Genomic DNA, 27,987 nt, shown 5'->3' with positions numbered 1-27,987 from the left:
CGCCCTACCACCCTCAGGCCCCGGCTTCAGGCTACCCGCCCTACCACCCTCAGGCCCCGGCTTCCGGCTACCCGCCCTACCACCCTCAGGCCCCGGCTTCCGGCTACCCGCCCTACCACCCTCAGGCCCCGGCTTCAGGCTACCCGCCCTACCACCCTCAGGCCCCGGCTTCAGGCTACCCGCCCCACCACCCTCAGGCCCCGGCTTCAGGCTACCCGCCCTACCACCCTCAGGCCCCGGCTTCCGGCTACCCCGCCTACCACCCTCAGGCCCCGGCTTCAGGCTACCCGCCCTACCACCCTCAGGCCCCGGCTTCAGGCTACCCGCCCTACCACCCTCAGGCCCCGGCTTCAGGCTACCCGCCCTACCACCCTCAGGCCCCGGCTTCAGGCTACCCGCCCTACCACCCTCAGGCCCCGTAGCCTACCACCCTCAGGCCCCGGCTTCAGGCTACCCGCCCTACCACCCTCAGGCCCTGGCTTCAGGATACCCGCCCTACCACCCTCAGGCCCCGGCTTCCGGCTACCCGCCCTACCACCCTCAGGCCCCGGCTTAAAGGAGATGTCCCGCGCCGAAACGGGTTTTTTTTTTTTTAAACCCCCCCCCCGTTCGGCGCGAGACAACCCCGATGCAGGGGTTAAAAAAACCACCCGCACAGCGCTTACCTGAATCCCGGCGGTCCGGTCACTTCAATACTTACCGCTGAAGATGGCCGCCGGGATCCTCTATCTTCGTGGACCGCAGCTCTTCTGTGCGGTCCACTGCCGATTCCAGCCTCCTGATTGGCTGGAATCGGCACGTGACTGAAGACCCGGACTGCGCAAGCGCGGCTAATTTGGCCATCGGAGGCCAAAAATTAGTCGGCTCCATGGAGACCAGGACGCTAGCAACGGAGCAGGTAAGTAAAAAACTTTTTATAACTTCTGTATGGCTCATATATTAATGCACAATGTATATTACAAAGTGCATTATTATGGCCATACAGAAGTGTATAACCCCACTTGCTGCCTCGGGACATCTCCTTTAAGGCTACCCGCCCTACACCCTCAGGCCCGCTCAGGCCCCGGCTTCAGGCTACCGCCCTACCACCCCCCAGGCCCCGGCTACAGGCTACCCCGCCCTACCACCCCCAGGCCCCGGCTACAGGCTACCCGCCCTACCACCCCCAGGCCCCGGCTTCAGGCTACCCGCCCTACCACCCCCAGGCCCGGCTTCAGGCTACCCGCCCTACCACCCTCAGGCCCCGGCTTAAGGCTACCCGCCCCTACCACCCCCAGGCCCCGGCTACAGGCTACCCGCCCTACCACCCCCAGGCCCCGGCTTCAGGCTACCCGCCCTACCACCCCCCAGGCCCCGGCTTCAGGCTACCCGCCCTACCACCCCTCAGCCCGCCCTACCACCCTCAGGCCCCGGCTTCAGGCTACCCGCCCTACCACCCTCAGGCCCCGTAGCCTACCACCCTCAGGCCCCGGCTTCAGGCTACCCGCCCTACCACCCTCAGGCCCCGGCTTCAGGATACCCGCCCTACCACCCTCAGGCCCCGGCTTCCGGCTACCCGCCCTACCACCCTCAGGCCCCGGCTTAAGGCTACCCGCCCTACCACCCTCAGGCCCCGGCTTCAGGCTACCCGCCCTACCACCCTCAGGCCCCGGCTTCAGGCTACCCGCCCTACCACCCCCAGGCTCCGGCTTCAGGCTACCCGCCCTACCACCCCCAGGCCCCGGCTTCAGGCTACCCGCCCTACCACCCCCAGGCCCCGGCTTCAGGGCTACCCGCCCTACCACCCCCAGGCCCCGGCTTCAGGCTACGCCGCCCTACCACCCCCAGGCCCCGGCTTCAGGCTACCCGCCCTACCACCCCCAGGCCCCGGCTTCAGGCTACCCGCCCCTACCACCCCCAGGCCCCGGCTTCAGGCTTCCCGCCCTACCACCCCCAGGCCCCGGCTTCAGGCTACCCGCCCTACCACCCCCAGGCCCCGGCTTCAGGCTACCCGCCCTACCACCCCCAGGCTCCGGCTTCAGGCTACCCGCCCTACCACCCCCAGGCCCCGGCTTCAGGCTACCCGCCCTACCACCCCCAGGCTCCGGCTTCAGGCTACCCCGCCCTACCACCCCCAGGCCCCGGCTTCAGGCTACCCGCCCTACCACCCCCAGGCCCGGCTTCAGGCCACCCCGCCCTACCACCCCCAGGCCCCGGCTACAGGCCACCCGCCCTACCACCCCCAGGCCCCGGCTTCAGGCCACCCGCCCTACCACCCCCAGGCCCCGGCTACAGGCCACCCGCCCTACCACCCCCAGGCCCCGGCTACAGGCTACCCGCCCTACCCACCCCCAGGCCCCGGCTACAGGCTACCCGCCCTACCACCCCCAGGCCCCGGCTACAGGCTACCCGCCCTACCCACCCCCAGGCCCCCGGCTACAGGCTACCCGCCCTACCACCCCCAGGCCCCGGCTTCAGGCTACCCGCCCTACCACCACCCAGGCCCCGGCTACAGGCTACCCGCCCTCCCACCCCCAGGCCCCGGCTTCAGGCTACCCGCCCTACCACCCCCAGGCCCCGGCTTCAGGCTACCCGCCCTTACCACCCCCAGGCCCCGGCTTCAGGCTACCCGCCCTACCACCCCCAGGCCCCGGGCTTCAGGCTACCCGCCCTACCACCCCCAGGCCCCGGCTTCAGGCTACCCGCCCTACCACCCCCAGGCCCCGGCTTCAGGCTACCCGCCCTACCACCCCCAGGCCCCGGCTTCAGGCTACCCGCCCTACCACCCCCAGGCCCCGGCTTCAGGCTACCCGCCCTACCACCCCCAGGCCCCGGCTTCAGGCCACCCGCCCTACCACCCCCAGGCCCCGGCTTCAGGCTACCCGCCCTACCACCCCCCAGGCCCCGGCTTCAGGCTACCCGCCCTACCACCCCCAGGCCCCGGCTTCAGGCTACCCGCCCTACCACCCCCAGGCCCCCGGCTTCAGGCTACCCGCCCTACCACCCCCAGGCCCCGGCTTCAGGCTACCCGCCCTACCACCCCCAGGCCCCGGCTTCAGGCTACCTGCCCTACCACCCTCAGGCCCCGGCTTCAGGCTACCCGCCCTACCACCCTCAGGCCCCGGCTTCAGGCTACCCGCCCTACCACCCTCAGGCCCCGGCTTCCGGCTACCCGCCCTACCACCCTCAGGCCCCGGCTTCCGGCTACCCGCCCTACCACCCTCAGGCCCCGGCTTCAGGCTACCCGCCCTACCACCCTCAGGCCCCGGCTTCAGGCTACCCGCCCCACCACCCTCAGGCCCCGGCTTCAGGCTACCCGCCCTACCACCCTCAGGCCCCGGCTTCCGGCTACCCGCCCTACCACCCTCAGGCCCCGGCTTCAGGCTACCCGCCCTACCACCCTCAGGCCCCGGCTTCAGGCTACCCGCCCTACCACCCTCAGGCCCCGGCTTCAGGCTACCCGCCCTACCACCCTCAGGCCCCGTAGCCTACCACCCTCAGGCGCCCCGGCTTCAGGCTACCCCGCCCTACCACCCTCAGGCCCTGGCTTCAGGATACCCGCCCTACCACCCTCAGGCCCCGGCTTCCGGCTACCCGCCCTACCACCCTCAGGCCCCGGCTTAAAGGAGATGTCCCGCGCCGAAACGGGTTTTTTTTTTTTTAAACCCCCCCCCCGTTCGGCGCGAGACAACCCCGATGCAGGGGTTAAAAAAACCACCCGCACAGCGCTTACCTGAATCCCGGCGGTCCGGTCACTTCAATACTTACCGCTGAAGATGGCCGCCGGGATCCTCTATCTTCGTGGGACCGCAGCTCTTCTGTGCGGTCCACTGCCGATTCCAGCCTCCTGATTGGCTGGAATCGGCACGTGACGGGGCAGGAGCTACACGGAGCCCCATAGAGAACAGCTGAAGACCCGGACTGCGCAAGCGCGGCTAATTTGGCCATCGGAGGCCAAAAATTAGTCGGCTCGCTCCATGGAGACCAGGACGCTAGCAACGGAGCAGGTAAGTAAAAAACTTTTTATAACTTCTGTATGGCTCATAATTAATGCACAATGTATATTACAAAGTGCATTATTATGGCCATACAGAAGTGTATAACCCCACTTGCTGCCTCGGGACATCTCCTTTAAGGCTACCCGCCCTACCACCCTCAGGCCCCGGCTTCAGGCTACCCGCCCTACCACCCCCAGGCCCCGGCTACAGGCTACCCGCCCTACCACCCCCAGGCCCCGGCTACAGGCTACCCGCCCTACCACCCCCAGGCCCCGGCTTCAGGCTACCCGCCCTACCACCCCCAGGCCCCGGCTTCAGGCTACCCGCCCTACCACCCTCAGGCCCCGGCTTAAGGCTACCCGCCCTACCACCCCCAGGCCCCGGCTACAGGCTACCCGCCCTACCACCCCCAGGCCCCGGCTTCAGGCTACCCGCCCTACCACCCCCAGGCCCCGGCTTCAGGCTACCCGCCCTACCACCCTCAGCCCGCCCTACCACCCTCAGGCCCCGGCTTCAGGCTACCCGCCCTACCACCCTCAGGCCCCGTAGCCTACCACCCTCAGGCCCCGGCTTCAGGCTACCCGCCCTACCACCCTCAGGCCCCGGCTTCAGGATACCCGCCCTACCACCCTCAGGCCCCGGCTTCCGGCTACCCGCCCTACCACCCTCAGGCCCCGGCTTAAGGCTACCCGCCCTACCACCCTCAGGCCCCGGCTTCAGGCTACCCGCCCTACCACCCTCAGGCCCCGGCTTCAGGCTACCCGCCCTACCACCCCCAGGCTCCGGCTTCAGGCTACCCGCCCTACCACCCCCAGGCCCCGGCTTCAGGCTACCCGCCCTACCACCCCCAGGCCCCGGCTTCAGGCTACCCGCCCTACCACCCCCAGGCCCCGGCTTCAGGCTACCCGCCCTACCACCCCCAGGCCCCGGCTTCAGGCTACCCGCCCTACCACCCCCAGGCCCCGGCTTCAGGCTACCCGCCCTACCACCCCCAGGCCCCGGCTTCAGGCTTCCCGCCCTACCACCCCCAGGCCCCGGCTTCAGGCTACCCGCCCTACCACCCCCAGGCCCCGGCTTCAGGCTACCCGCCCTACCACCCCCAGGCTCCGGCTTCAGGCTACCCGCCCTACCACCCCCAGGCCCCGGCTTCAGGCTACCCGCCCTACCACCCCCAGGCTCCGGCTTCAGGCTACCCGCCCTACCACCCCCAGGCCCCGGCTTCAGGCTACCCGCCCTACCACCCCCAGGCCCGGCTTCAGGCCACCCGCCCTACCACCCCCCAGGCCCCGGCTACAGGCCACCCGCCCTACCACCCCCAGGCCCCGGCTTCAGGCCACCCGCCCTACCACCCCCAGGCCCCGGCTACAGGCCACCCGCCCTACCACCCCCAGGCCCCGGCTACAGGCTACCCGCCCTACCACCCCCAGGCCCCGGCTACAGGCTACCCGCCCTACCACCCCCAGGCCCCGGCTACAGGCTACCCGCCCTACCACCCCCAGGCCCCCGGCTACAGGCTACCCGCCCTACCACCCCCAGGCCCCGGCTTCAGGCTACCCGCCCTACCACCCCCAGGCCCCGGCTACAGGCTACCCGCCCTCCCACCCCCAGGCCCCGGCTTCAGGCTACCCGCCCTACCACCCCCAGGCCCCGGCTTCAGGCTACCCGCCCTACCACCCCCAGGCCCCGGCTTCAGGCTACCCGCCCTACCACCCCCAGGCCCCGGCTTCAGGCTACCCGCCCTACCACCCCCAGGCCCCGGCTTCAGGCTACCCGCCCTACCACCCCCAGGCCCCGGCTTCAGGCTACCCGCCCTACCACCCCCAGGCCCCGGCTTCAGGCTACCCGCCCTACCACCCCCAGGCCCCGGCTTCAGGCTACCCGCCCTACCACCCCCAGGCCCCGGCTTCAGGCCACCCGCCCTACCACCCCCAGGCCCCGGCTTCAGGCCACCCGCCCTACCACCCCCAGGCCCCGGCTACAGGCCACCCGCCCTACCACCCCCAGGCCCCGGCTACAGGCTACCCGCCCTCCCACCCCCAGGCCCCGGCTTCAGGCTACCCGCCCTACCACCCCCAGGCCCCGGCTTCAGGCTACCCGCCCTACCACCCCCAGGCCCCGGCTTCAGGCTACCCGCCCTACCACCCCCAGGCCCCGGCTTCAGGCTACCCGCCCTACCACCCCCAGGCCCCGGCTTCAGGCTACCCGCCCTACCACCCCCAGGCCCCGGCTTCAGGCTACCCGCCCTACCACCCCCAGGCCCCGGCTTCAGGCTACCCGCCCTACCACCCCCAGGCCCCGGCTTCAGGCTACCCGCCCTACCACCCCCAGGCCCCGGCTTCAGGCCACCCGCCCTACCACCCCCAGGCCCCGGCTACAGGCCACCCGCCCTACCACCCCCAGGCCCCGGCTTCAGGCCACCCGCCCTCCCACCCCCAGGCCCCGGCTACAGGCCACCTGCCCTCCCACCCCCAGGCCCCGGCTTCAGGCCACCCGCCCTACCACCCCCAGGCCCCGGCTTCAGGCTACCCGCCCTACCACCCCCAGGCCCCGGCTTCAGGCTACCCGCCCTATCACCCCCAGGCCCCGGCTACAGGCTACCCGCCCTACCACCCCCAGGCCCCGGCTACAGGCTACCCGCCCTACCACCCCCAGGCCCCGGCTTCAGGCTACCCGCCCTACCACCCCCAGGCCCCGGCTTCAGGCTACCCGCCCTACCACCCCCAGGCCCCGGCTTCAGGCTACCCGCCCTACCACCCCCAGGCCCCGGCTTCAGGCTACCCGCCCTACCACCCCCAGGCCCCGGCTTCAGGCTACCCGCCCTACCACTCCCAGGCCCCGGCTACAGGCTACCTTCCTTTTTTACTGTACCCCGTCTGCCTTAGTGCTGAGTGAGGAGCTACTTACCTGGACCCATCCTCGTCAGGCTGTCCTGCTGAACTGACACAAGATGGTTCCGGTTTGGAACTTTTACATTCTGTTCTAATTATGATGTCATAAGCCCTGTGACATCATGTTAATTGTGATGTCATCATACTTTCTGCTGTTGTTTTTTTCTTAAGATTTTTTAAACGTGTACATGTACTGATCCGAAGAGCTTACAATCTAATATCATTCTATGTGAAGCGCTGAGTTAGTGAGAATCTCGCGATCCAGCGATGCTTTTTATGCTGAAAGACAGCGATTAATGAGAAGTAAAACAATAGTAAACATTTTTTTGTATTTACTCGGGACGATGATCGCTCAATTTAATTGGCTTAAAAAAATTCTGAGCAATAATCGTTCCGTATAAATGACCATCTGAGAGACCAAAAAGTACAAACCCCTGCGGCAATTCACATCTGTGCGGGATGTGCTGAAGACTTCAGCTGTGGATCTGCTACGGACATTCCACAGCAAATCCGCCCCGTATGAACATGTCCTTATAGAAGGCAATGGGAAGTTTTTTTACAGTTTTTCTCCATATATTTAAATGTATGTTATGCTTTTTTTCGTCCCGCTGACACCGCCCCTTTTCTTCTCACCAATCCTAGCAGAGATATTGAGATGTCACCATCCACTCTAAATACTATTCCTGCCGCCCCCCATTCTGGCACACGGCACCATGTACAATGATTCTACAGACTTGGCGTAAATGATCGGACGGCGATCTGAAAAGGGGCAGAATGTCAGACCACACTTGGACCTCACCGACAGACACCGCGGGATCGGCGAGCGGGTGGGTATAAACATGTATCCCCTGGCTGCCTGTGACCACAACTTGGTTTAACTTTCAAGGCCACAGAGCGTAACTGTATGTTGTGGCAGGGTGGTGCTTAACGCAACAGGAAATAATTTACGCCCTGGGCATAGCGCAAGATCAGAAGAGATCCTGCGCTATCCGTCAGCGGAAGCAGTCTGTCACTGATAACCGGCCTCCCCCTGCAACAGTGGGGGTGCATCGGGACAGGGACCCCTGCTGTGAACCCCTTCGCTGCTGCAATATATGTAGATCGCGGCATGTAAAGAGTTCACAGAGGGAGTGCACTTCCTCTGTGACGTCATCGGACCCTCCACTATGTAATCACGAAGGGCTATCATTTTACCATGGCAACAGGACACCAGTTACAGGCGTCCTGCGTTGGCAGTGCCAGTGATCGCTATAATAAGCGATAAGGCATTGCAGGACAGAAGCACTGCAATGCCTTATCATATCGATCATCGGTGGTATCGTACAAGTCCCCTACAGGGACATAAATAGTGTGTGAAAAAAACAAAGATCAAAACGGTGCAAAATACAAAAAGAAATGTGTTTTTTTTTTAAAGTGATCAAAAAAGCTGTATGTACCTCAACAGGGTACTCATAAAAACTGCAGCTTGTTACGCAAAAAACAAGCCCACACAGAGCTATGTCCATGGAGAAATAAAAAAGTTATTGGACTTTGAATGCAGTGATTTATAAAAACAAATAATTTCCAAGAATGGGTTTTTATTGCGGAAAAGTGGAAAAAACCTAAAAATAAAAAAATTTTAAAAAATATAATTTTGGTATTCTTGTAATCATAACGACCCGCAGGAAAAATGTATTGTCATTTATGCTGCATGTTTATCACTGTAAAAAACTCCCCCAAAAAGCAACGGCAGAATTGATGTGTTTTCTCTCCCCGCTATTATAAAAATTAATAAAAGTTGAACAATACATTATATGCACTCAAAAATGGTAGCAATAAAACCTACAGCTCGCCACGCAAAAAACAAGCCCTCATACAGCCATGTCGACAGAAAAATCAAAAGGGTATACCTGTTAAAATGTGGAGATTAAAATCCCCCAAAAATCGGGGTTACGGTGCTGTTCAGAGGTGATGGGTTCCTGTTTTCCACTTGTGAAGGAAATTTTCCAAATTTCCAGATATAAAAGGTATTTGCGCCATATTTCGGGGTATAAATCACGCAGCCAGTACTTTCTTATCCTGTCCCCCAATTCTGATTGTTCTCCACCTCACTGTTTTCCAAGATGGCTGCCGCATCCCTGCTGATATACAGCTTAAGACCACATATATCACAGTTCCCTGTGAATCGGGCCGGTGGTAATTTTCGGTGTCGCTGGATGCGAGATGGTGCGGCAGTGACAGACCGAGGCAGAGGCGGCACATCCTTACAAAATAGGCTTTTACTTAGCATAAACTGACTAGTAATTATTAGGACATTATAGTAGCAGTGTTTCTGCTGGCGCAATGCGCCACACCGCTCTTCTACATGGTACATGCGCGCACACAGCTCTACTACACATCACACACACAGCTTGGCTCCTCCCACAGCAGTGACATCAAGTCCTTTAGCCCACCGGATCTCTGTGGTGGAGGTAGGTCGGTGTCTTCTGTCAGAACCGCTGAGTTGTGTCTTCTAAGATAATAATGGCTTAGTTCAGTGATGGGCAACCTTTTCAGCCCGGCGTGTCAGCTCCCTGCTCCGCCGACCGGAAGTGATGTCAGCAGCCTAACCGGAAGTCCCAGCAATAGACGCTCTGTGCCGGAGTTCTGTTGTTTTGGCCTACAGACCTCCGGCACAGAGTGTCTACAGCGATGTTTTATCCTCGGCTACTGCACCTGGCCGTGCAGGAGCCGAGGATGAAACATTCTTTTCGGTTCTCGGCATGCGGCCCCATACTTATCTGTATGCGGCCCCATACTTATCTGTATGCGGCCGTGTGTCAGCGAACATGGCTACGCGTGTCATAGGTTCGCCATCACAGGCTTAGTTGTATTCTCAGGGTGTTATTTTTGTCCTCCCCTTCCGAGAGCCCTAACTGTGGTGTTCTTCTGTCGGTTAGACTCTGTGTTTTATATATGTTGTAGGACCTTCAATGGCGTCACTAGGGGGCGGAGCGATGATGCTACCAGGGGCGGAGCATCAGAAGCACTCGCACACAAACATACAGACAAGTGGTCATTAGTAGATGGATGGGGCGCCATAGCAAAAACTTAATTGTGGCCCCCCCATTATGGTGTCCGGTTTTGCCACCCAGGACATGAGGGCCTGGTGTCTGTTTCCTATTCTATGCCCTTATCCACTTCCTTGGCTTCTAAGAATGCTGTTTTTGCTTAAAGAAAGGTCCTGCATACCCAGTAGCAAAACAAGTATCGTAGGGCCCCTGTATCCAAGGGTCCCATAGCAGTCGCTTAGTCTGCCCCCTACAGTACATGTGCACTTGATTCTCTACTACGAGAATGGGGGAGGGCGGTGCATACATCACCTGCAAATGCCGCCGCATGTATTCCTAGTAATAGGATCAATTCATCTTACATTGTAGATGAACCTCTAACAGTTGTTCTTTGTGCTTTATTGCAGGAGGCAGCTCTTCAGCGAGGTTTACCTGGTGACCAATGCAGACAAGTATGATCCCTGACGGCAAACTATTTTTTTTCTCAACTTTTTCTTCCTTTAGACTCCTAAATGTAAAGTTTAGCTCCAGTTCTGTGCCCCACATTGCAGGTCGCATATGGAGTAATTCTACGTAAATGGTAGCTACAGAAGTAGCAAAGTTTAACTTTAAAAAAGTTCTATGCAACAGTTTGTTTGCTGTTTTCAATTGTTTTTCTATGGCTTATGTTGTATAGGGGTGCGTTCACATGCAGCGCACATCCCTCACCTGGCAACCACTACTGAGCCCACCGCTGCCACTGCTCAGGTGATGCGCCTATTTTCACATCACCTGACTGGTCACGGCGCTCAGTCATGGTTGCTAGGTGAGGGGTGTATGCTACAGAGGGGTGGCTCAGTATTTTGAGGTGAGAGGAACAGCGTTGCAGGCTGAAATCAGCTGTGGATCTGCAGCTTGAACCCAGGCATGAATGGTGCAGATTTTTACTCTGTTTTTGATGTGGAAATGCGGCAGATTTTGTCATGGAAAATCCACAGCATTTCTGCTACGTGTAAACATACTCCTAGGCCCAATATTCACGGGCGGATTTATGCTGCGGAATCCGGAATGGGCGTTCAGCTCCGGATTCCACAGCCACAACCCTCGATAGTGTGCAATGGTAAGCGATTCTTCATCTGTAGCATTGCACAGGAATGAGCTTCACTCTTGATTGAAGGCAGAGCGGCCGGGGATCGTTCTGGCCGTCCGCCTTCATTCACAGCAAACAGGCAATCGTTCATAGATGCATTCAGCAATTGAACGATGAATGATAAGCGAAGGGATTCTCGTTGGTCATTCAGTCGTGCATTCATTTACACTGAGTGATATTCTTCAGATTCTCTCTGGATGCAGGATTTATCGACTTGTGTAAAAGGGCCCATATACTATGTTGCTCACAGATGACTTCCCGTGTGTCACACTCGGTCTGTCATTATTCAACAGATATAAACACTATGAACGTTGGGCGACGGCCAATGACTTCCCCGTGGACAATATCATTAATGATGGGACGACCACCTATGACACCAGGCTTGGAGCGGTCGCTGACTTGGAACTGGCAATATCGAGCAAGAAGTTGAATGATGATATCATGGTGGTGAGTAATCTCCTCAAAGGCTCCATTCACACGGGGGAAAGTTCAGTGGCAATTAAAAAACGCACCAAGAAGTGCATCGGTGAAACCATGTGTGTTTTTACTATGTTTGTAGTAAAATGTGGCAAAAAGTGCACACAGTTTTGCAAAAGCACTTGTTGGTGCCGTTTTTATTGCGACTGAACTGCCCCGTGTGAATGGAGCCTTAGAAGATGGCTTTTTTTTGTAATTGGAGTTGCAGGGAATGGAGCTCCATTTTTTTTCTCTTGCAGAGCTCCAAATCCCTTGCACTGACAATACAGTTACACATTAACATTATTTGACTGCAGCCATCACTAGGCAGAGGTCATGAGATTACTGAAGACTAGAGATGAGCGAACGTACTCGGTTCGGGTGTTTTTGCACTCGAGCACCGCTTTTTCTGAGTAACTGACTACTCGGACGAAAAGATTCGGGGGGCACTGGGGGTGAGCCGGGGTTGCAGAGGGGAGTGGGGAGAGAGAGAGAGAGAGCTCCCCCCTGTTTTCCACTACTACCCCCCGCACCACCACGCCGCCCCTCGGCGCCCCCCGAATCTTTTCGTCCGAGTAGTCAGTTACTCGGAAAAAGCGGTGCTCGAGTGCAAAAACACCCGAACCGAGTACGCTCGCTCATCTCTACTGAAGACTAATGTATTACTGATACCAATGGGATATATTCTTATACAGGGAGATTCCCCAGTGGCAGCAGTAGATGGCCAGCATTTTATCATGTAACTCTTCGTATACAGAAGATTTGGAGCTCTAAATCTAAGACTAAATTCACATCTGTGCTAGGGACTCCGCTATGGAAGGAAGAAGACCTGGATGAACAGATCCGTCTCGTAATGGAATCAAACTATGCCGAAAGAACCTCATTGAGTACAATAAGATCCATTTGGTTCCGGCACCTGTCTGGCATTTTTACTGGACGTAAAAGTCCTGCATGTACGACTTTTTTGTCCGACATCTCATGCCATGTCTGTGTCGGGCTCTAAAGTGATCCTCCTACACAGACCCGAATGGAACCTAAGGTCTGACCTCTATAAAGATATACAGCTGCAGACAAACGTATTAAGCCCCCCACCCCCTCCATTGCGAATTAGGTTTTTTTGACAAATTTACAAACTGTCAGCTGTCTGTTTTGTTTTTTTGTTCTTTTTTTGCAATGAAATAAGAATACTTTAGGTCGCATGCACATGGAAAGGAACAGATTCTGTGTGGGAAATCCCTGCTGCTGCAGACCCAGCTGACCTGTCAGAATTCTTTTCTCCTGTAATGCAGATGTGCCACCGGCGCACATGCGCAGTACAAATTTCCCGTCGCCTAGGCAATGACGTGGATTTGCGACACTTCTTCAATGCTCTTGACTTCAATGGAAGCTGTCCCTGCATATCCGCCCTAAGGGCGGCTTCAGACGACCGTATATCGGCTGCGTTTTCACACCGAGCTGATATACGGTGTTCTTGTCTGCAGGGGGAGAGTGGAAGAGCCAGGAGCAGGAACTGAGCTCCCGCACCCTCTCCGCCCCTTGCCACTATTTGCAATAGGAGGGGGCTGGACGGGGGTGGAGCTAAGTCCTGGAGCTTAGCTCCGCCCCTGTCCCAACCCTCATATTGCAAATAGTGACAAGGGGCGGGAGCTCAGTTCCTGCTCCTGGCTCTTCCATCCTCCTCCCCGCAGACAAGGACACCTTATATCGGCTCGGTATGAAAACCCAGCCGATATACGGTCGTCTGAATAAGCCCTAAAATAGAGCATGCTGCAATTTTTTTTTTCTTATTTTCGGCACGTAGCCACCACAAATAAAATACACTTGTGTGCGTGGAGAGAGGAATTTCCATTTCCATGCACATCTGTGGGCACATTGAGCAGCGGATCGCCGGTGCCTGTTGACAAGCGCGGAATCCGCTGCTCAATTTGCTCCATGTGCATGAGGCCTTAAATGAGGTGTTTTTATACAGAACGAGCTGTTGGGTGCAGAGTCCCGACAGGTCATCCCAGCGATAATCGTTCCTGCGTTTTTTCCCAGGAACAATCATCGCTAGTAAATTACAGCTGAGCTGGCTTGAGATCCTGCCCACCTCCATTGACAGTAAACGGGCAGTTGTACATGGATGAATGACTGCCTGTTTACACGAGCTGATACATTGTTCAATCCTATGCAGGATGAATTTATAGTTCGTTGTTAGGTCGTGCCTGCATTTAGACTGAACAATAATCGTTCAGATTCCCGCTGATCGCTAATATATGAATGATTTCTCGGCCCGTGTAAAAGGGCACTAATAAAACAAGTTCAGGCATGAAGACCTTCAGCATTAGCATGGGCCTTACGTCTAAACGGAAACCCCACTGCCTGCTGCCACCAAGGTAGTACCAGTGTTTCCTTTAACTTTGAACTTGTGAACTGCTTCAAACTATATCTCTACAAACATTTAGTGCCTTTTGCCATCTTTATGTATCCTTCAGCTTGTTTGTGCGAGAAATGTATCTCTTCTCATAACTCTTTAGATCACACACTTGACTTAGCCATATTTTTAACATGCAATCAAACATCATAGTCAACAAATCCCTAACCAGTCCAGGTATTTGATGTGTTTTATGTCAAGCACACCTGATACAACTAATCATGTCCTTGATTAGTTGCATCGGGTATGCTTGAGACAACACCTGATTTGCAGATGTGTGTGCTTATAAGGAATTCTATTCAGAAGGGTTGAATAATTCTGAGGCTGCAATAGTCATTAAAAGTGACATTTTCTGTAGAACCTGGAGACACCACTTGTTATATTACTTGTGTTCCACTGTTTTTAATTGTTCTTGTTTGATTGGCTTTTTGCAAACCGCTAAAACTTTGTAAATTTGGCAATAAATCTAATATATGGGGTGGTGTTAAATAATTTTAATTGCAAGTGTATAAATGTGGCCCTATTTAGGTTTAGCAAAACATTCATTGAATTTAAGTTGGCTTGTTTTTTTTTTTTTGCTTTGTTTTCGTTTTCTGTTAAATCCTGACCAAGAATAGACTATAAATACATTGTGAGAGCTTATTTAGACGACCGTACATCAGCTCGGTTTTCACGACGAGCCTATATACGATGTCCTTGTCTGCAGGAAGGGGGAGAGGATGGAAGAGCCCTGAGCAGGAACTGAGCTCCCGCCCCTCACTGCTATTTGCAATGGGAGGGCGGGACGGGGGCGGAGCTAAGCGCCGGGACGTAGCTCTGCCCCCATCTCGCCCCCTCCTATTGCAAATAGTGGCAAGGGGCGAAAAGGGGGCGGGAGCTCAGTTCCTGCTCCTGGCTCTTCCATCCCCCCCTGCAGACAAGGACACCGTATATCAGCTCGGCACGGCGTGAAATATATAAAATCCACTCTGATTTGCTCCACACTTCCATCTAGGGTGTGTTTTTCTTCATTTGGCCCATTTGATATTGCCTTTTTCCCCTTTGAATGTGACATGTTGGGGCCATGTTATATATGTGCACTCCTTGTAAATGGACCCTTATCTTATACGCAGCTACCTGTTCTGCCACCATGACACTGTTCTTGCCTAATTGTGCATCCGTGTATACTGTGTGTAGCGCTTTTTAATACATACAGAATTGCCCTTGAAATAGAAGCGGCTTCTCCAGTGTCTCCCTGATCAGGATTCCAGCGTCGTCCTTGGTGATAAGTGTCTCTTCCTGATCTTACAGCTGAGCCTTATAATAGATCCCTTTGGCCGCCGTCGCTTTAATATTTGCAGTGTGTTCTTTTTCTTCTTTTGGAGAGATGGAGACTGCAAAGGGAACATCATGGCTGAACATGTGATTGTCCAATCAAAGGCAGTTTAAAAATTAGTCAATATCAGCGGCGGCGTCATGTGTTCTCCCAGCATCTCCCCCGCTCTAATCGGCCTCTTATGGCTTTTCTACCTTCGTTCCCCTACTCTCTATTGTGTGGAGATAACGCTCAGCAGTGGATGCCAACACAGATCCAAATTCATTAGTCAAAAGTCATGAGCCTTCCACCGGTGACACCAGAGGGAATAGGTTAATTTTCAGCCTTATATGTCATTGGGGGGGGGGGGGTGCTATCTTATATGTATTTTACATGTTTGGGACTTGATATGTTTGCTTTCTTACTTCCTCTCTGCACAGATCGCTGCCGACATGTTATGTGCCGACCAGAATTTTGACATGGCCCAAGTCCTAAAGTTTTTCAGACTAAAGGTGAAGTTCATGCTGCTCGTTCTACTTGTGGCTTTATGGTTTCTTCTGGCCATTGCTGTGTTGTCACATTAATGCTGAGGTTTAGGTGGAGCCACATGTGCCAGCTAAGGCTATTGCATTCTTACATATGACTGTTGAGGGTATGGTGGTGCCAAGTGGGATAGCTAAAGCTAAGAGTGCCAGCCTGGTGTGACTAGTGAGGTAATAATGATGCCATATGTGATTGCATAGGATTTAATGGTGAGATTGTGGAGAATATGATGATGCTGCCCGGTGTGCCTTAGGTTATTGCAGGAATAGGCAGGTGTTTTAGGAGATTATTAAGGTACCAAGTGTGACTGTTGAGGTTATGGTGATGGCGCATGTAACTACTATGGAATTTCTATATGTGACTACTGATGTTATGTTGGTGCCATGTGTCACTGATGAGGCTTTGGTGGAGTCTCATGTGCTAGTGAAGGCTATGGTATTGCTACATGTGACTGCTGAGGTTATGGCAGTGCCATGTGGGATGGCTAATATTAAAGGGGTATTCCAGGATTTTTACTATTGATAACTTATTATGCCCCCTATTACACTTTGGTTTCTGATTGCAATGAGAGCCAAAGTGTAGTAGCAGTCATTGCTCCATTTATTTCAATGAGTGATGCTGCCTGTTACCCTTCAGTCCTGACCACTAATGACAGCGTCCAACCCCGCTCCACTCATAGTGGGTCGCATAGTCAGCTCATCGGTGGGGATCCTGAGTCCTACGGATAGGTCATGAATAGTAAATGACCAGAATAGCCCCTTAAGGTGGTGCTGTCCAGGTGTGACTAATAATAACGCCATGTGTGATTGCAGTGGATTTGATGGTTTTGGGTGAAATTGTTGAGATTATGGTGATGCTGCCAGGGATGGCAGGAAGAGTCATTGTGGAAATGGGAAAATCATATGTTGTTGGGGACGGGGCATTGATAATTGTGTAGCTGGTAATGGTTTTCGTAAAGTTCTTCTCTGTGAACTGCTCCATATGCTCCATTTATTTATCTTATTGTAGGGTGGTGAACTGGCTATTTATTATGAAATGGAAGAAGGTGAAAGTTCATCTACACGAGGAATAGTAGAAGTGTGTCCAGACAGTCACCGGTGAGACCCTGAATATACCAAATGTGTGATAAACCATTAGTGTTCACACTGATATACAGGTTATAATGTGACAGAACTGAGAATTTGCTAGTAGTCAAAAATACCAATCCAGCGCTATATCCCAGTGTTGGTGTTCTTTATTGAAATAACAGTATCGTACTTGAATAGAAAGGCATGGATGAGTTACATGTTGGTATGGCACACGGGTCCCTGGGGCCCTGGAACATGGATTTCAATTTTGTATTGTCGCCCTGTAAGAGAAAGAGAGTAAAACCCAATAGCAAAGTTGCATCTTTAAGTCCCTGCTGCTATGGCTAAAGTAAGGAAAGTGCACTGGAAGTGGCCTTCGTCCACTACAATAGCGGCCGATCATCCAGGAAGTCGTCCACAGTCTGCAGGAGATTCAGGTACCAATCCACATTGAGAGTCCCTGGAACGAACACGCGTCCAAGGAGGCGATCGCGCCAAATTCCAACCCACATGTTCATGATGAAATTTGCATTGTCTTCTGATTGGGTTGTTCTCTTACTACTGTGTTTCCCCGAAAATAAGGCACCCCCTGAAAATAGGGCACCCACTGAAATTTGCAGAAGTCCCAAATATAAGGCACCCGCCGATAGTAAGGCATAGTAAAGCGTGCAGGCAAGTCAAGAGGCCTGTCCCCTGCTGCCATCCCCGTTGTCTCCTACCTCCAGATGTATAGGTGGATCTGCAGACAGCCTGCTGTGCTGTACGAGTGTGCTGTTGCGAGCTCCCCTTACTGGCTTGAAAAGTCCATACTGTACGTTCTGTTCCTGCTGTACATGTCTGCTGTGATGAGCTCCCCCTGTTGTCCGGAAGCTGCAATACCATCCCTGCTTACAGGTGGTACAGGAACTTCTGTCTGTAGACAGGTACGTTACTTTACAGCCCTTATTTTTTTATGGCTCTGTGTGTGAGTCAGGCACCCTGTGTGTGATTCTTAAGGCTGGGTTCTCACAGAGCGTATTTCCAGCGGAAATCTCGCAGTTTGGCCACAGCGATAAACAGCGAGATTTCCGCCGGGAAAGCGCTGCTTCAAAACCCACGGCACTCAGCCGCTTGTATTGAAGCGACCTGGCTGCACGCTTTTCAGTTTCTGTGGCCGATGAATCCGCACCACAACACCGGCTTCTCCCAGCTTTGCCGTGACAGATTTGCTGTCCCATGTGGATGAGATTTCTGAGAAATTTCGTCCACAAAGCTGGCCAATTGAGGGATTAGCGGCCACAGACGGATTTGCCGCGGCAAAATAAGACACCCCCTGGAAATAAGACGTAGCGCATATTTGGGAGCAAAAATTAATATAAGACGCGTCTTATTTTCGGGGAAACAGGGTAGTAATTGCATCATATCTGCACCAAATCAGCTCTTTGCTGTTCACTAACACGGTCCCGCGGTTATACCGTTAGCCCTGGACTGCACTGTTGAATGGCACCATGCAAGTATCCTAGCAGAAGGAGGCCACTTCATGTACGATTTCTCTACTTCAGTCATAGCTGCGGTCCCACGGGGCCTAGAGAGATGCAGAAAGTGGATTTCTGCTTCTCACATGCTGCTCTTCAACTTTGCAATTGGGCATTATTCTCTATCTTACAGGGGCCACAACAGAAAATTGAAATCCGTGTCCTGTGGCCCCCAGGGACCCGTGCGCCATACCATCATGTAGCGCATTCATGTCTTCCTATTCACGTACACTATTGTTATTCCATTATACACCAGTATGGAGATATAGCGCTGAATTGGTCTTTTTGACAACACCCTGTATATGACACTCACCAGACTCTGCAACTTTACAGTGTTCACCTATAGAAAATCTAGGCAACTGCATGCTTAAGCAAAACGTTGCAGGGCGATACCAATACTTTAGAGTTAACGGGAGGTGAAATATCTTGGGAGATCTTGAGCTCTTCCATGAGCCTCTTAAGATGGCAGCTACAGATTGCACATTTTTGTTAAGGAGGATCTCGGGGTCTTTCTGTTAACATTACTGTAAATGCCAACGAAGAACAACTCCGTACTTGAATTCAATCGAAGTATGCAGCGCCACTGTACTGCCGCCTCAGTCGCTGCGATAATGTGGCGCACTTCTCGGCTGATTCTCTTTCAACATCCATCCTTATTTCTACAGCAGTCTGTATTTGAAAGTGGACTGAAGCGTCACAACATTTTGTGTGGGACCCCAAAGTCATTTGTTGATCGATTGCAATGTGTTTACGGTTGTTACTAATTATCCTCTTCTGTTACTTAAAAGAATTACAGGTTTTTTTGAGAAGCCCCAACAAGGAGAAACCAGCTCAAGAATGGCCAGTGTGGTCTTCTACTGCTTCCAGAGACAGACAATACCAACCCTTGAGACTTTTCTAAGCAACTTCCCCAAGACAGAAGACAGAGTCCTGGGCCGATACATGGTAACAATGTACAGATATACTGTATCTTTCTGCATTCTATGAATTGCTACTGAATAACTTCCCATCTCTCTCCTGATGAAGGAATGGCTGATAAACTCTGCAAACTTCCCTGTATACGGGATGAAACTACCCATCGGCTTCCAGCTTATAGGACAAGTGGTGAGTACCCGCAGCATAGTTACCTAGAGGAGTATGTGTACTGGATCCGAGCAGCCAATCAGCAGCAAGCTTTTATCTTTTCAGTTCCTTAAGGATGTGAAAGGTTCTTCTTGTTTACAGGGATACAGACCATGCTGGTATAACCTTAACCCCTTAGTGACGGCGCTATAGTAAAACTACGTCTTGCTGTTGCAGGACGTGTATGGAGGGAGGTAGCGCCGCTATCTCCCTCCATACAGCGTGGGCGTCAGCTGTTTATTACAGCTGACACCTGCGGGCAATAGCCACGCTCGGCCGTTCAGCCGACCGCGGCTATTAACCCTTTAAATGCCGCTGTCAATTCTGACAGCAGCATTTAAATCCCCTGAACGCTGTTCGGGGGTCCCGCACGGCCCCCCCGCGGTAAGATCTGGGGAGCCATGCAGGTGTCATGGCAGCCGGGGGCCTTTAGAAAGGCCCCATGGCTGCCTTAGCAGACTGCCTGTCATGCCATCCCCATGGGGGGGCTTCATAGGCTGCCTGTGAAATAGCAGTATGACATAATGCTATAGCATTACGTCATACTGCAGGAGCGATCAAAGCATCGCATGTTAAAGTCCCCCAGGAGGACTTCAAAGCAAAGTTAAAAAAAAAAAAAAACAATATAGTTTTTTTAATTGTAAAAAAAAAAAAGTTATAAAAGTTTAAATCACCCCCCTTTTGCCATATCTATTATTAAAAAATCTAAACCATAAAATAAAAATATGTATTTGGTATCGCCGCGTCCGTAAAAGTCCGATCTATCAAAGTAGCGCATTATTTTTTCTGCACGGTGAACGTCGTCCGAAAAAAAAAAATAAAGAATGCCAGAAATGCACTTTTTCAGTCACCCTGTCTCCCAGAAAAAACGCAATAAAAAGCGATCAAAGAGTCGTATGTATTCCAAATTGATACTATCGGAAACTGCAGGACATCCCGCAAAAAATGAGCCCTTGCTCAACTTCGTCGATGGAAAAATAAAAAAGTTATTGCGCGCACAAAATGACCGCAGAAAATAATTGAAAAAAATTTAATAACTTTAAAAAAAAAAATGCAAGTACTACAGCAAAAACAATACTATATAAGTTTGGTATCGTAGTAATCGTTATGACCCATAGAATAAAAATATCAGGTCGTTTTTGTTGCAGTTTGTGCGTCGTAGAAACAGGACGCACCGAAAGATGGTGGAATGTCGTTTTTTTCCCATTTCTCTCCGCTTAGAATTTTTAAAAAAGTTTTTCAGTAAATTATATGGTACAATAAATAGTGCCATTGAAAAATACAACTCGTCCCGCAAAAAACAAGCCCACATACAGCGACGTTGATGGATAAATAAAGGAGCTACGATTTTTTAAAAGGAAGTAGGAAAAAACAAAAATGGAAAAAAGCAAAAAAGCTCCGTCACTAAGGGGTTAATATCTTCTGTTTATAATTATATACATACAGCTGGTATAAGTTATAAACCCTGTATATAGCAATGTGGAGCATGCTGGTATAACCTGGGTATCCGCTTCTGATATATATATTTATATATGTACAACCAGCGTAAGGTAGGTGCATTCACACGGCTATGTCCATGTAGTTCCTATGAAAATCAGGTGCAAAACAAATTGGAAAGCACGTGGACACCCATCTGTTTGCTGTCTGATAATCACAAGTCCTGCACATTGTATGTCTATTCTCTTTTGTGAAAATGGACAAGAATAGGACATGAGGTTTCTCTTTTAAACACCTGGACCATCAGTCCAAGTGAAAAGGTAGCCGTGTGAATAGCCTCATATGCTATTATGGTCCGTGTGCTGCCTGTGGAGCAAATAATGAAGATGGAACAATACCTCTGCAGCGCCACCTATTTTAAAGGGCTGACATTGATTTGAAGGTATGCTGCCATCCAATAGGTGGGGCTGTAGAGGTATTGCTCCATCTTCCTTACTTGCATACATTTCCCAGAGGAGCATGTATGGCCTTATAAGTCTCCGCACTCACCTCCTAGGTGTCTCCACAGACCTTCTAGGTCTATACCCCACCCTGGCTGCGGAGAACACAGGCAGCAAATGGTCCAAAAATACTTTGTTGTGCATGGGCCATTAAGCATTGCTCACTATGTTTATGTTGTAATGTTTTTGATAGGGATTGCCGGATTACACAAAATGGCTGGCTCACTACTCAACAGTAAAAAGTAAGCCCCAGGTCAAAGCGATCACTTGCAGAGCGTACGCCAGGTAAGGAAACGGTCAAGAATAAAACTTCTCAGAAAAGGCCTAAAGAACGTAATTTGCTTAGCCTGTAGAAAAGAAGGGAGAGAGACGACATGATGGAAACCTTTGTACAGTATAGTAAAAAATAAAATCAAGCACTTTGAAGAATTTGTCGTTTTGCTGCAGAACTCGTCCTGCAGTTCCATCTCCGGCAGATATGTAGATGATGAGAGTTGTGGGGTGATTACATGAACAGTCTTGTCACCTGAGGCCCTAAAAGTGGTTCCCCCCTTGGCCTACAAGAGACTCTTGGAGGCTGCTTGTGTGCAGTGACCTCTTCTTCCACTTGTGTAGAGCTTGTTGACCACTAGACGCCTCTACGACGCAGAGAAGAGATTTCACCCCATTACCAGAGTCTGAGAGGGGCGCATTATTGGGATGTGAGAAGCTGGATGGTCGGATCCATGAATTGTCCCCCACCGGCCGTTCTGACCAGACTGTTAGGAAGTGTTGGGACCAGTGGATGTGTCAGGGCACACAAGGTGACCGGGCTCAGGATGCCCCCTACAGACCACCAGTAGAGAGGAGCATCTGATCATCCAGCAAGCACAAGCAACTCCAACTGCTTCAATGTCCTCCATCCACAGACAGGTTACACCCCTATGTCTGTCGGAACCATTTCCAGGTGCTTGTATGAGACCATCTAGGATGCCAACTTCGACAGCCTATGAGTTTGCACAATCTAGAGGCTCAGTTACAGCAAATATAGAGCGGTATGTCTCTGAATGCCCCCTTCCAATCCATATCCAAGTTAGAGGTGGTCCATCAGGGTACTAGAGCCTACTACCCACCTGTATCACATCTTGTAGCCAAGTTAGAGGCGGTACAACAGGATACTAGAGCCTCCATGCCCGCCCGTATCACATCTTGTATCCAAGCTAGAGGCGGTACAACAGGGTACTAGATCCTCCATGCCCACCCATATCACATCTTGTATCCAAGCTAGAGGCGGTACAACAGGGTACTAGATCCTCCATGCCCACCCATATCACATCTTGTATCCAAGCTAGAGGCGGTACAACAGGGTACTAGCGCCTCCATGCCTGCCTGTATCACATCTTGTATCCAAGCTAGAGGCGGTACAACAGGGTACTAGATCCTCCATGCCCACCCATATCACATCTTGTATCCAAGCTAGAGGCGGTACAACAGGATACTAGAGCCCCCATGCACGCATGTATCACATCTTGTACCGCTTCTAGCTTGGATACAACAGGGTACTAGAACCTCCATACCTGCCCGTATCACATCTTGTATCCAATCCAGAAGCAATGTAAAAAATACTATTTTACTCAGAGTAGTGGATGCTTGGAACAAACTTTCAGCAGGTGTGGTTGGAAAATCAACAGTAAATGAATTCAGACATGGCTGCAATCAGCCTATATCTGTCCTGAGAGAAAAATAATAGAGGGGCAGACTAGATGGCCCAGGGGGTCTTTTTCTGCGGTCATATTTCTGTCTTTCTGTGATATCTTCCTCCATAATAGTGACATCATTAGTGATCTGTTCCATGCCTTATTATGATTGTAACATGATAAAATATCTGCCGCTACAATAAAAACTTACATTGGCCATAAACTTTGTGACATCTTTAGATTATTAGCCCTTTAACCCATTGTAAGCTAACTTTTTTTTTCTCCCCCCCCCCCCCCCTCCCCCTTTTCTTTAGAATTGGAATTATTGGAAACCCTTCAGATGGATATTATGGGAAGACTATTTCCATGACCGTTTCCAACTTTTGGGCTGAGGTCACAATCTCTCAGAGCAAGAAGCTGGTAAAAGGCTCCAGGCGCATCCATCATTATGATAATAGTTGTTTTTAATGGGGATAACTTTGCCTTTAATCCCATTTTCCTTTAGCTAAAAGTCAGCGGCCAGGAAATGTTGTTGTGTTCCTCGGTCATCCTCTCATCCCCATCATAAGGAGGATTTTAGTCTAACAAGCATCAGCTAAGTGCAAAATATGCAAATCTGCCCTTTATCAAAGCCCAATGAATCAGCGCCATTATAAATCCCTGAGAGCAGCGGCGACCTCCCGGGGTTGGGGAGGGGGGTGAGGAGTTGACATTGTCTCGGGGTAGAAGATCTGAGACTTGCGGAAGTGAAGTCCTCATTTAGCAATTGCATTCAGTCTGGTTCAAAGCTTACGGCTTAAAGCGGCCTCAAAGTGTAATCAGTGCGAATGGCTTTTTACATGATGACAGAATTGTAATTAGCTTTAATGGCCTCTTCTCTTGCTCTACACGCCGCGCGTTACTTCTCCCCGAGCCGCATCGATCACATTATTTATCATCTTTTGAAATGTGCGTTACTCAGCGGGTTTTATCTCTATTTTACTGCTACCATTACTAAGGCGTCCGTAGTAATTTGTTTGGTTTTTATTGTAGTTTATGCAATTTTAAGTGCAGTTTTCCACATGGAATACGGTAGTCGCTGGGGGTCCTAATTAGAGATAAGCGAGCATACTCACTAAGGACAATTGCTCGATCGAGCATTGTCCTTAGCGAGTATCTCCCCGCTCGGGAGAAAAGGTTCGGCTCCCAGTGCGGGTGAGCGGTGAGTTGCGGGAGTAAGCAGGGGGAGAGAGAGATCTCACCTCCGTTCCTCCCCGCTCTCCCCCGCAGCTCCCCGCCGGCAGCCGAATCTTTGCTCCCGAGCGGGCAGGTACTCGCTAAGGGCAATGCTCATCTCTAGTCCTGATAGCTCCATCCCCAGAATTCCAGTTTGTGATCAACTTGATTATATCCTGAAATACTCTGTGCTGTTGCTGAACTATGCTACTTCTACTATCTAAAGGTCCGTTTACATGGCTCAATTTCAGTTGTGTAATAATTGCCATCCACAAGATCCCCGGTCATTTAAAAGGCCGTTACACAAGTTGATGCGCTCTGCAATTGGATAAACAATCATTACTGCGATCTTTCGTCCCCAATACAGTTTTATCATTGTCCGCAGCCCATCCCCCAATTACACGGGGAAATGTGCAGAAAGTAACCATAATTTTTTCAAGATGTGATCTGCCAATAAAGGAGCATTTACTAGATCTTATGAACGCTCTTGCCCAATCATCATCCTATGTAAGTGCATTAAAGGACTTGTGCCAAGTTATGAAGTTTATGATCGATGAGAGTCCAACTGCTGGGATCCCCACCCCCACCCGCTGATATTGAGAATGGGGTCCAGTGGGTCCCTGAGTGAATAGGGTTGTACACGTGCACTACTGCTCCATGTACTTCAATGATCGCCTTCAGAGATTGCCGAGGCGCTTGAACTTGGTAATTTCCAGTGCTGTCATTGAAGTGACTGACGCAACCTCTGCGCTATTCTCTTGGGTGCTAACTGGACTTCCATTTTTGGGATCGGTTTGGGTCCCAGTGGTTGAAGTGAATGAAGCAGTGGGGCACCAGCGCCACCTCGACTCCATTCACTCAAGGTCTGACTGGAGCCTTGTTTTCGAGATCACTGGGATCCCAGCGGTCAGGCGCCCACCAATCATAAAGCTATCCCCTATCCTGTGGGTAGGGGTTAACTTTATGACTTGGCACAACCCCTTTAACTCTGTACATAATCGCACTTTCCCTTTGACATATTGTCCCTCTTAATATTATATGAGTGGCGACATCACTGCCCCCCACAAGATCAGTAAATACACTGCGCTATAGGCGCACCCTGCTCTTTCCACTATGTCATTCTCAGCTGGTGATCTCCCTTAAGATCAGCTCAATCCTCTTCTAAAATACTCCGTGCTGTTGGGGATCCCCGCTCTTCCACCAGTCTGTTACATCCCACAAGATCAGAACTCCCCTTTTCTGAAATATTCTGTGCTGCTGAATTAAATGTCTCCCGCCACATACAGCTCTGACCTCGGTAACATTCCCTTTTGTTGGTGCTATAATGCAGTTTTAGCATTCTGTTCTTTGTTAAACCAGGTTTTGGTCCCTCATCCCTTAAATGACCCAACAGAGTTCGGAAGTTTGTTGGATCTTCATTACATCAGCAGGAAAGAGGGGTGAGTGCAGGTATCATCACATCTAACTACAGTCTGATCATGCATTGCAATTACCGAACGCATGATCTATTAACCCTTACTTGTAATGCATCAACTCATTACATTGGGGTAAAAATGAAGTACAGCATACAGGGAACGATCACTGCATTAGGAACAGCTACTCAATAACTGATTTTGGGTGATCAGGACTTTTAGACTTCGGACAATAGATGTGACAAACATGTTCCGTACTCAACTCGCCCCATACGCGATTGAGCAGCGCCATCAGTTGGGGTACATTTTGTGGATAAGCCGGAGCAAATCTCATAGCCCTTTCCAGCATATCCCAAACATGTTCAATGGGGTTATAGTTCAGTGAGTTTGGGGAAGACAGTGTGGAGAATTCATTGTCGTGTTCCTCCAACCACTTTCTAGTGATCCGACCTCGATGACATGGAGTATTGTCCTGTTGATAGATGATACTGCGATCGGGAAAGACTTCCTGAAGGTATGGGTTCAGATGGTCCATCAACAGGTCCTTGTAGTGTTCAAGGATTGTGGTATGATGACCAACGGGCCTAGACCATGCCAGGAAAATGCTCTGCAGACCATGACAATGCCACCACCAGCCTCTTGAACACCAACAGTGTACCTATGAGATACAGCTTCATGCTCTTTATGCCAGATGTGCACATCTGTATGGTTCAGCTAGAAATGGGATTTGTCACTCCAGATGACTTTCTGCCATGTGTCTAAGGTCTATTCACCTCTTTTCTGGCTCATGTGAGGCATTGTTCGAGATGACGCGAGGTCATCAGGGCCACCCTTGTCAGTCTTTCGGATTTTGACGCCCAGTCGACACAAAGTACGCTGATATGGTTATTGTGGGTATTTGTCTAACTTCCCTGCTATTGTATTGCTGGGTCAGTTGGTCCACGACATTGCTGAGATACCAGACTGGCCATGTGTGATCTTCTGTTGGATCATCCGTGGTTCATCCAGTCTTGGCTCACTCTTAGTACTGTGGTTCAGGAACAGGCGACAAGTGCGACTGTTTCAGAAATGCTGGCACCGCCCCTCCGGGCACCAACAATCTGCCTGCAGTGAAAGTTACTCAAGTCACCATGTTTACCCATGACTGCCAAATGTTGCCTTATGCTCCAAAGAGGAGAGGTCAGCATTATCTGATAACAGATTGTGATGCGGGCATCAAGTGGTACCACATTGCTGATTGCAAGATGTCACGCGCCAAGCAGTGATTATTCTTTGTAATACCAATGAAGGCCTTTCTGCATACAGAATACTGCAAAGTAATTGTGTGCCCCTACTGGTACAGTAGAGGAATCGACTTGTTACATTGTATCAGTGTAGGCAAGTCTCCCCAGAAGCAACACAAAATTCTGTGTTTGCTGAGAAATCCATCAGCCATTCAATGATGGCAAGCAGAGATTTTGCAAATCGTACAGAATGAAAACAAAAAGGGGCTGATTTACTTAGACTGGCACAAGCCTCCTAATACACTTGGCACATCTTCAGGAAGTCTATATGCTAAATCTATGAACTGGCATAGAAAGCTAAAGCTATTAACTGGCATAGAGTTCTTCTATAATTTACGCCAGCTTCTGGCATACATTATAGTAGATCTGACGGGCTCAAACACTAAATGGCTTAAAATAACAAAAAGTTAGAATTTTTGGTGCAAAAATGCATTGGCACCTAAATTAAGATTTTCTGACACCAGAATGTTTCCACAAACAAACTTGTAAACTCCCCCAGTGTCTGTTCGAAAGCTGCAGAACTTCTAACTGTGAAATCGTTAAAGGGGTGTCTCATGATAGATTTTACCTGCCATGCTGACACTCCAACAGCGGCTCATCCTGAAGTGAATGGCAGTGGCTGGTGGCGCATGCACACCATAGGTAACTGCAGGGGGTTGGTGCGTATGTGTGGGCACCCGCTCTTGTTGACTTCAGGCAAAGCCGCTGCTGGGTTTTACATGTCATGCAGACATCTTATCAGAGGCAACCCCTTTCAGCTTTATTTAAATTGGAATGAAGAATTTAAAGGGGTTTTCCAGGAAAATGCTATTGATGATAAATCCTTAAAACTGGTCATCAATAGTTGATCGTCCAGGTCCAGCTATCAGCTGAACTGGCGCCTGCTGTTGGCACCGCAATACATAGGGGTTGGAGCGGAAGCTGCTGTTTCGAACCCAGGTGTGGTGGCGGGCGCTTGTAACTGCAGGTGCAGCTTCAATTCATATAAATTAGACCCTAGCCTGCAGTTAGAAGTGCCAGCCACTACACCGG

General features: G+C 51.7%; 1 protein-coding gene across 2 annotated transcripts in view; it reads left to right on the top strand.

The window, feature by feature from the left end:
• The window catches only part of LOC136632075 (uncharacterized), a 142,189-nt gene that overhangs the window by 87,491 nt on the left and 26,711 nt on the right, over positions 1-27,987 (top strand). For both annotated transcript variants that reach the window (XM_066606683.1, XM_066606684.1), the window contains 9 exons: positions 10,302-10,346; positions 11,317-11,470; positions 15,627-15,698; positions 16,738-16,826; positions 19,099-19,255; positions 19,337-19,414; positions 21,563-21,654; positions 23,360-23,465; positions 25,620-25,699. In XM_066606683.1, coding sequence (XP_066462780.1) covers positions 10,302-10,346; positions 11,317-11,470; positions 15,627-15,698; positions 16,738-16,826; positions 19,099-19,255; positions 19,337-19,414; positions 21,563-21,654; positions 23,360-23,465; positions 25,620-25,699 — 873 coding nt within the window. The remainder of the gene's footprint in view (positions 1-10,301; positions 10,347-11,316; positions 11,471-15,626; positions 15,699-16,737; positions 16,827-19,098; positions 19,256-19,336; positions 19,415-21,562; positions 21,655-23,359; positions 23,466-25,619; positions 25,700-27,987) is intronic.

Source organism: Eleutherodactylus coqui, chromosome 6, assembly GCF_035609145.1.
Source record: "Eleutherodactylus coqui strain aEleCoq1 chromosome 6, aEleCoq1.hap1, whole genome shotgun sequence".
Lineage (NCBI taxonomy): Eukaryota > Metazoa > Chordata > Amphibia > Anura > Eleutherodactylidae > Eleutherodactylus > Eleutherodactylus coqui.
The sequence above is the reverse complement of the archived record's forward strand: the minus strand, read 5'-3'. Positions and strand labels throughout refer to the sequence as shown.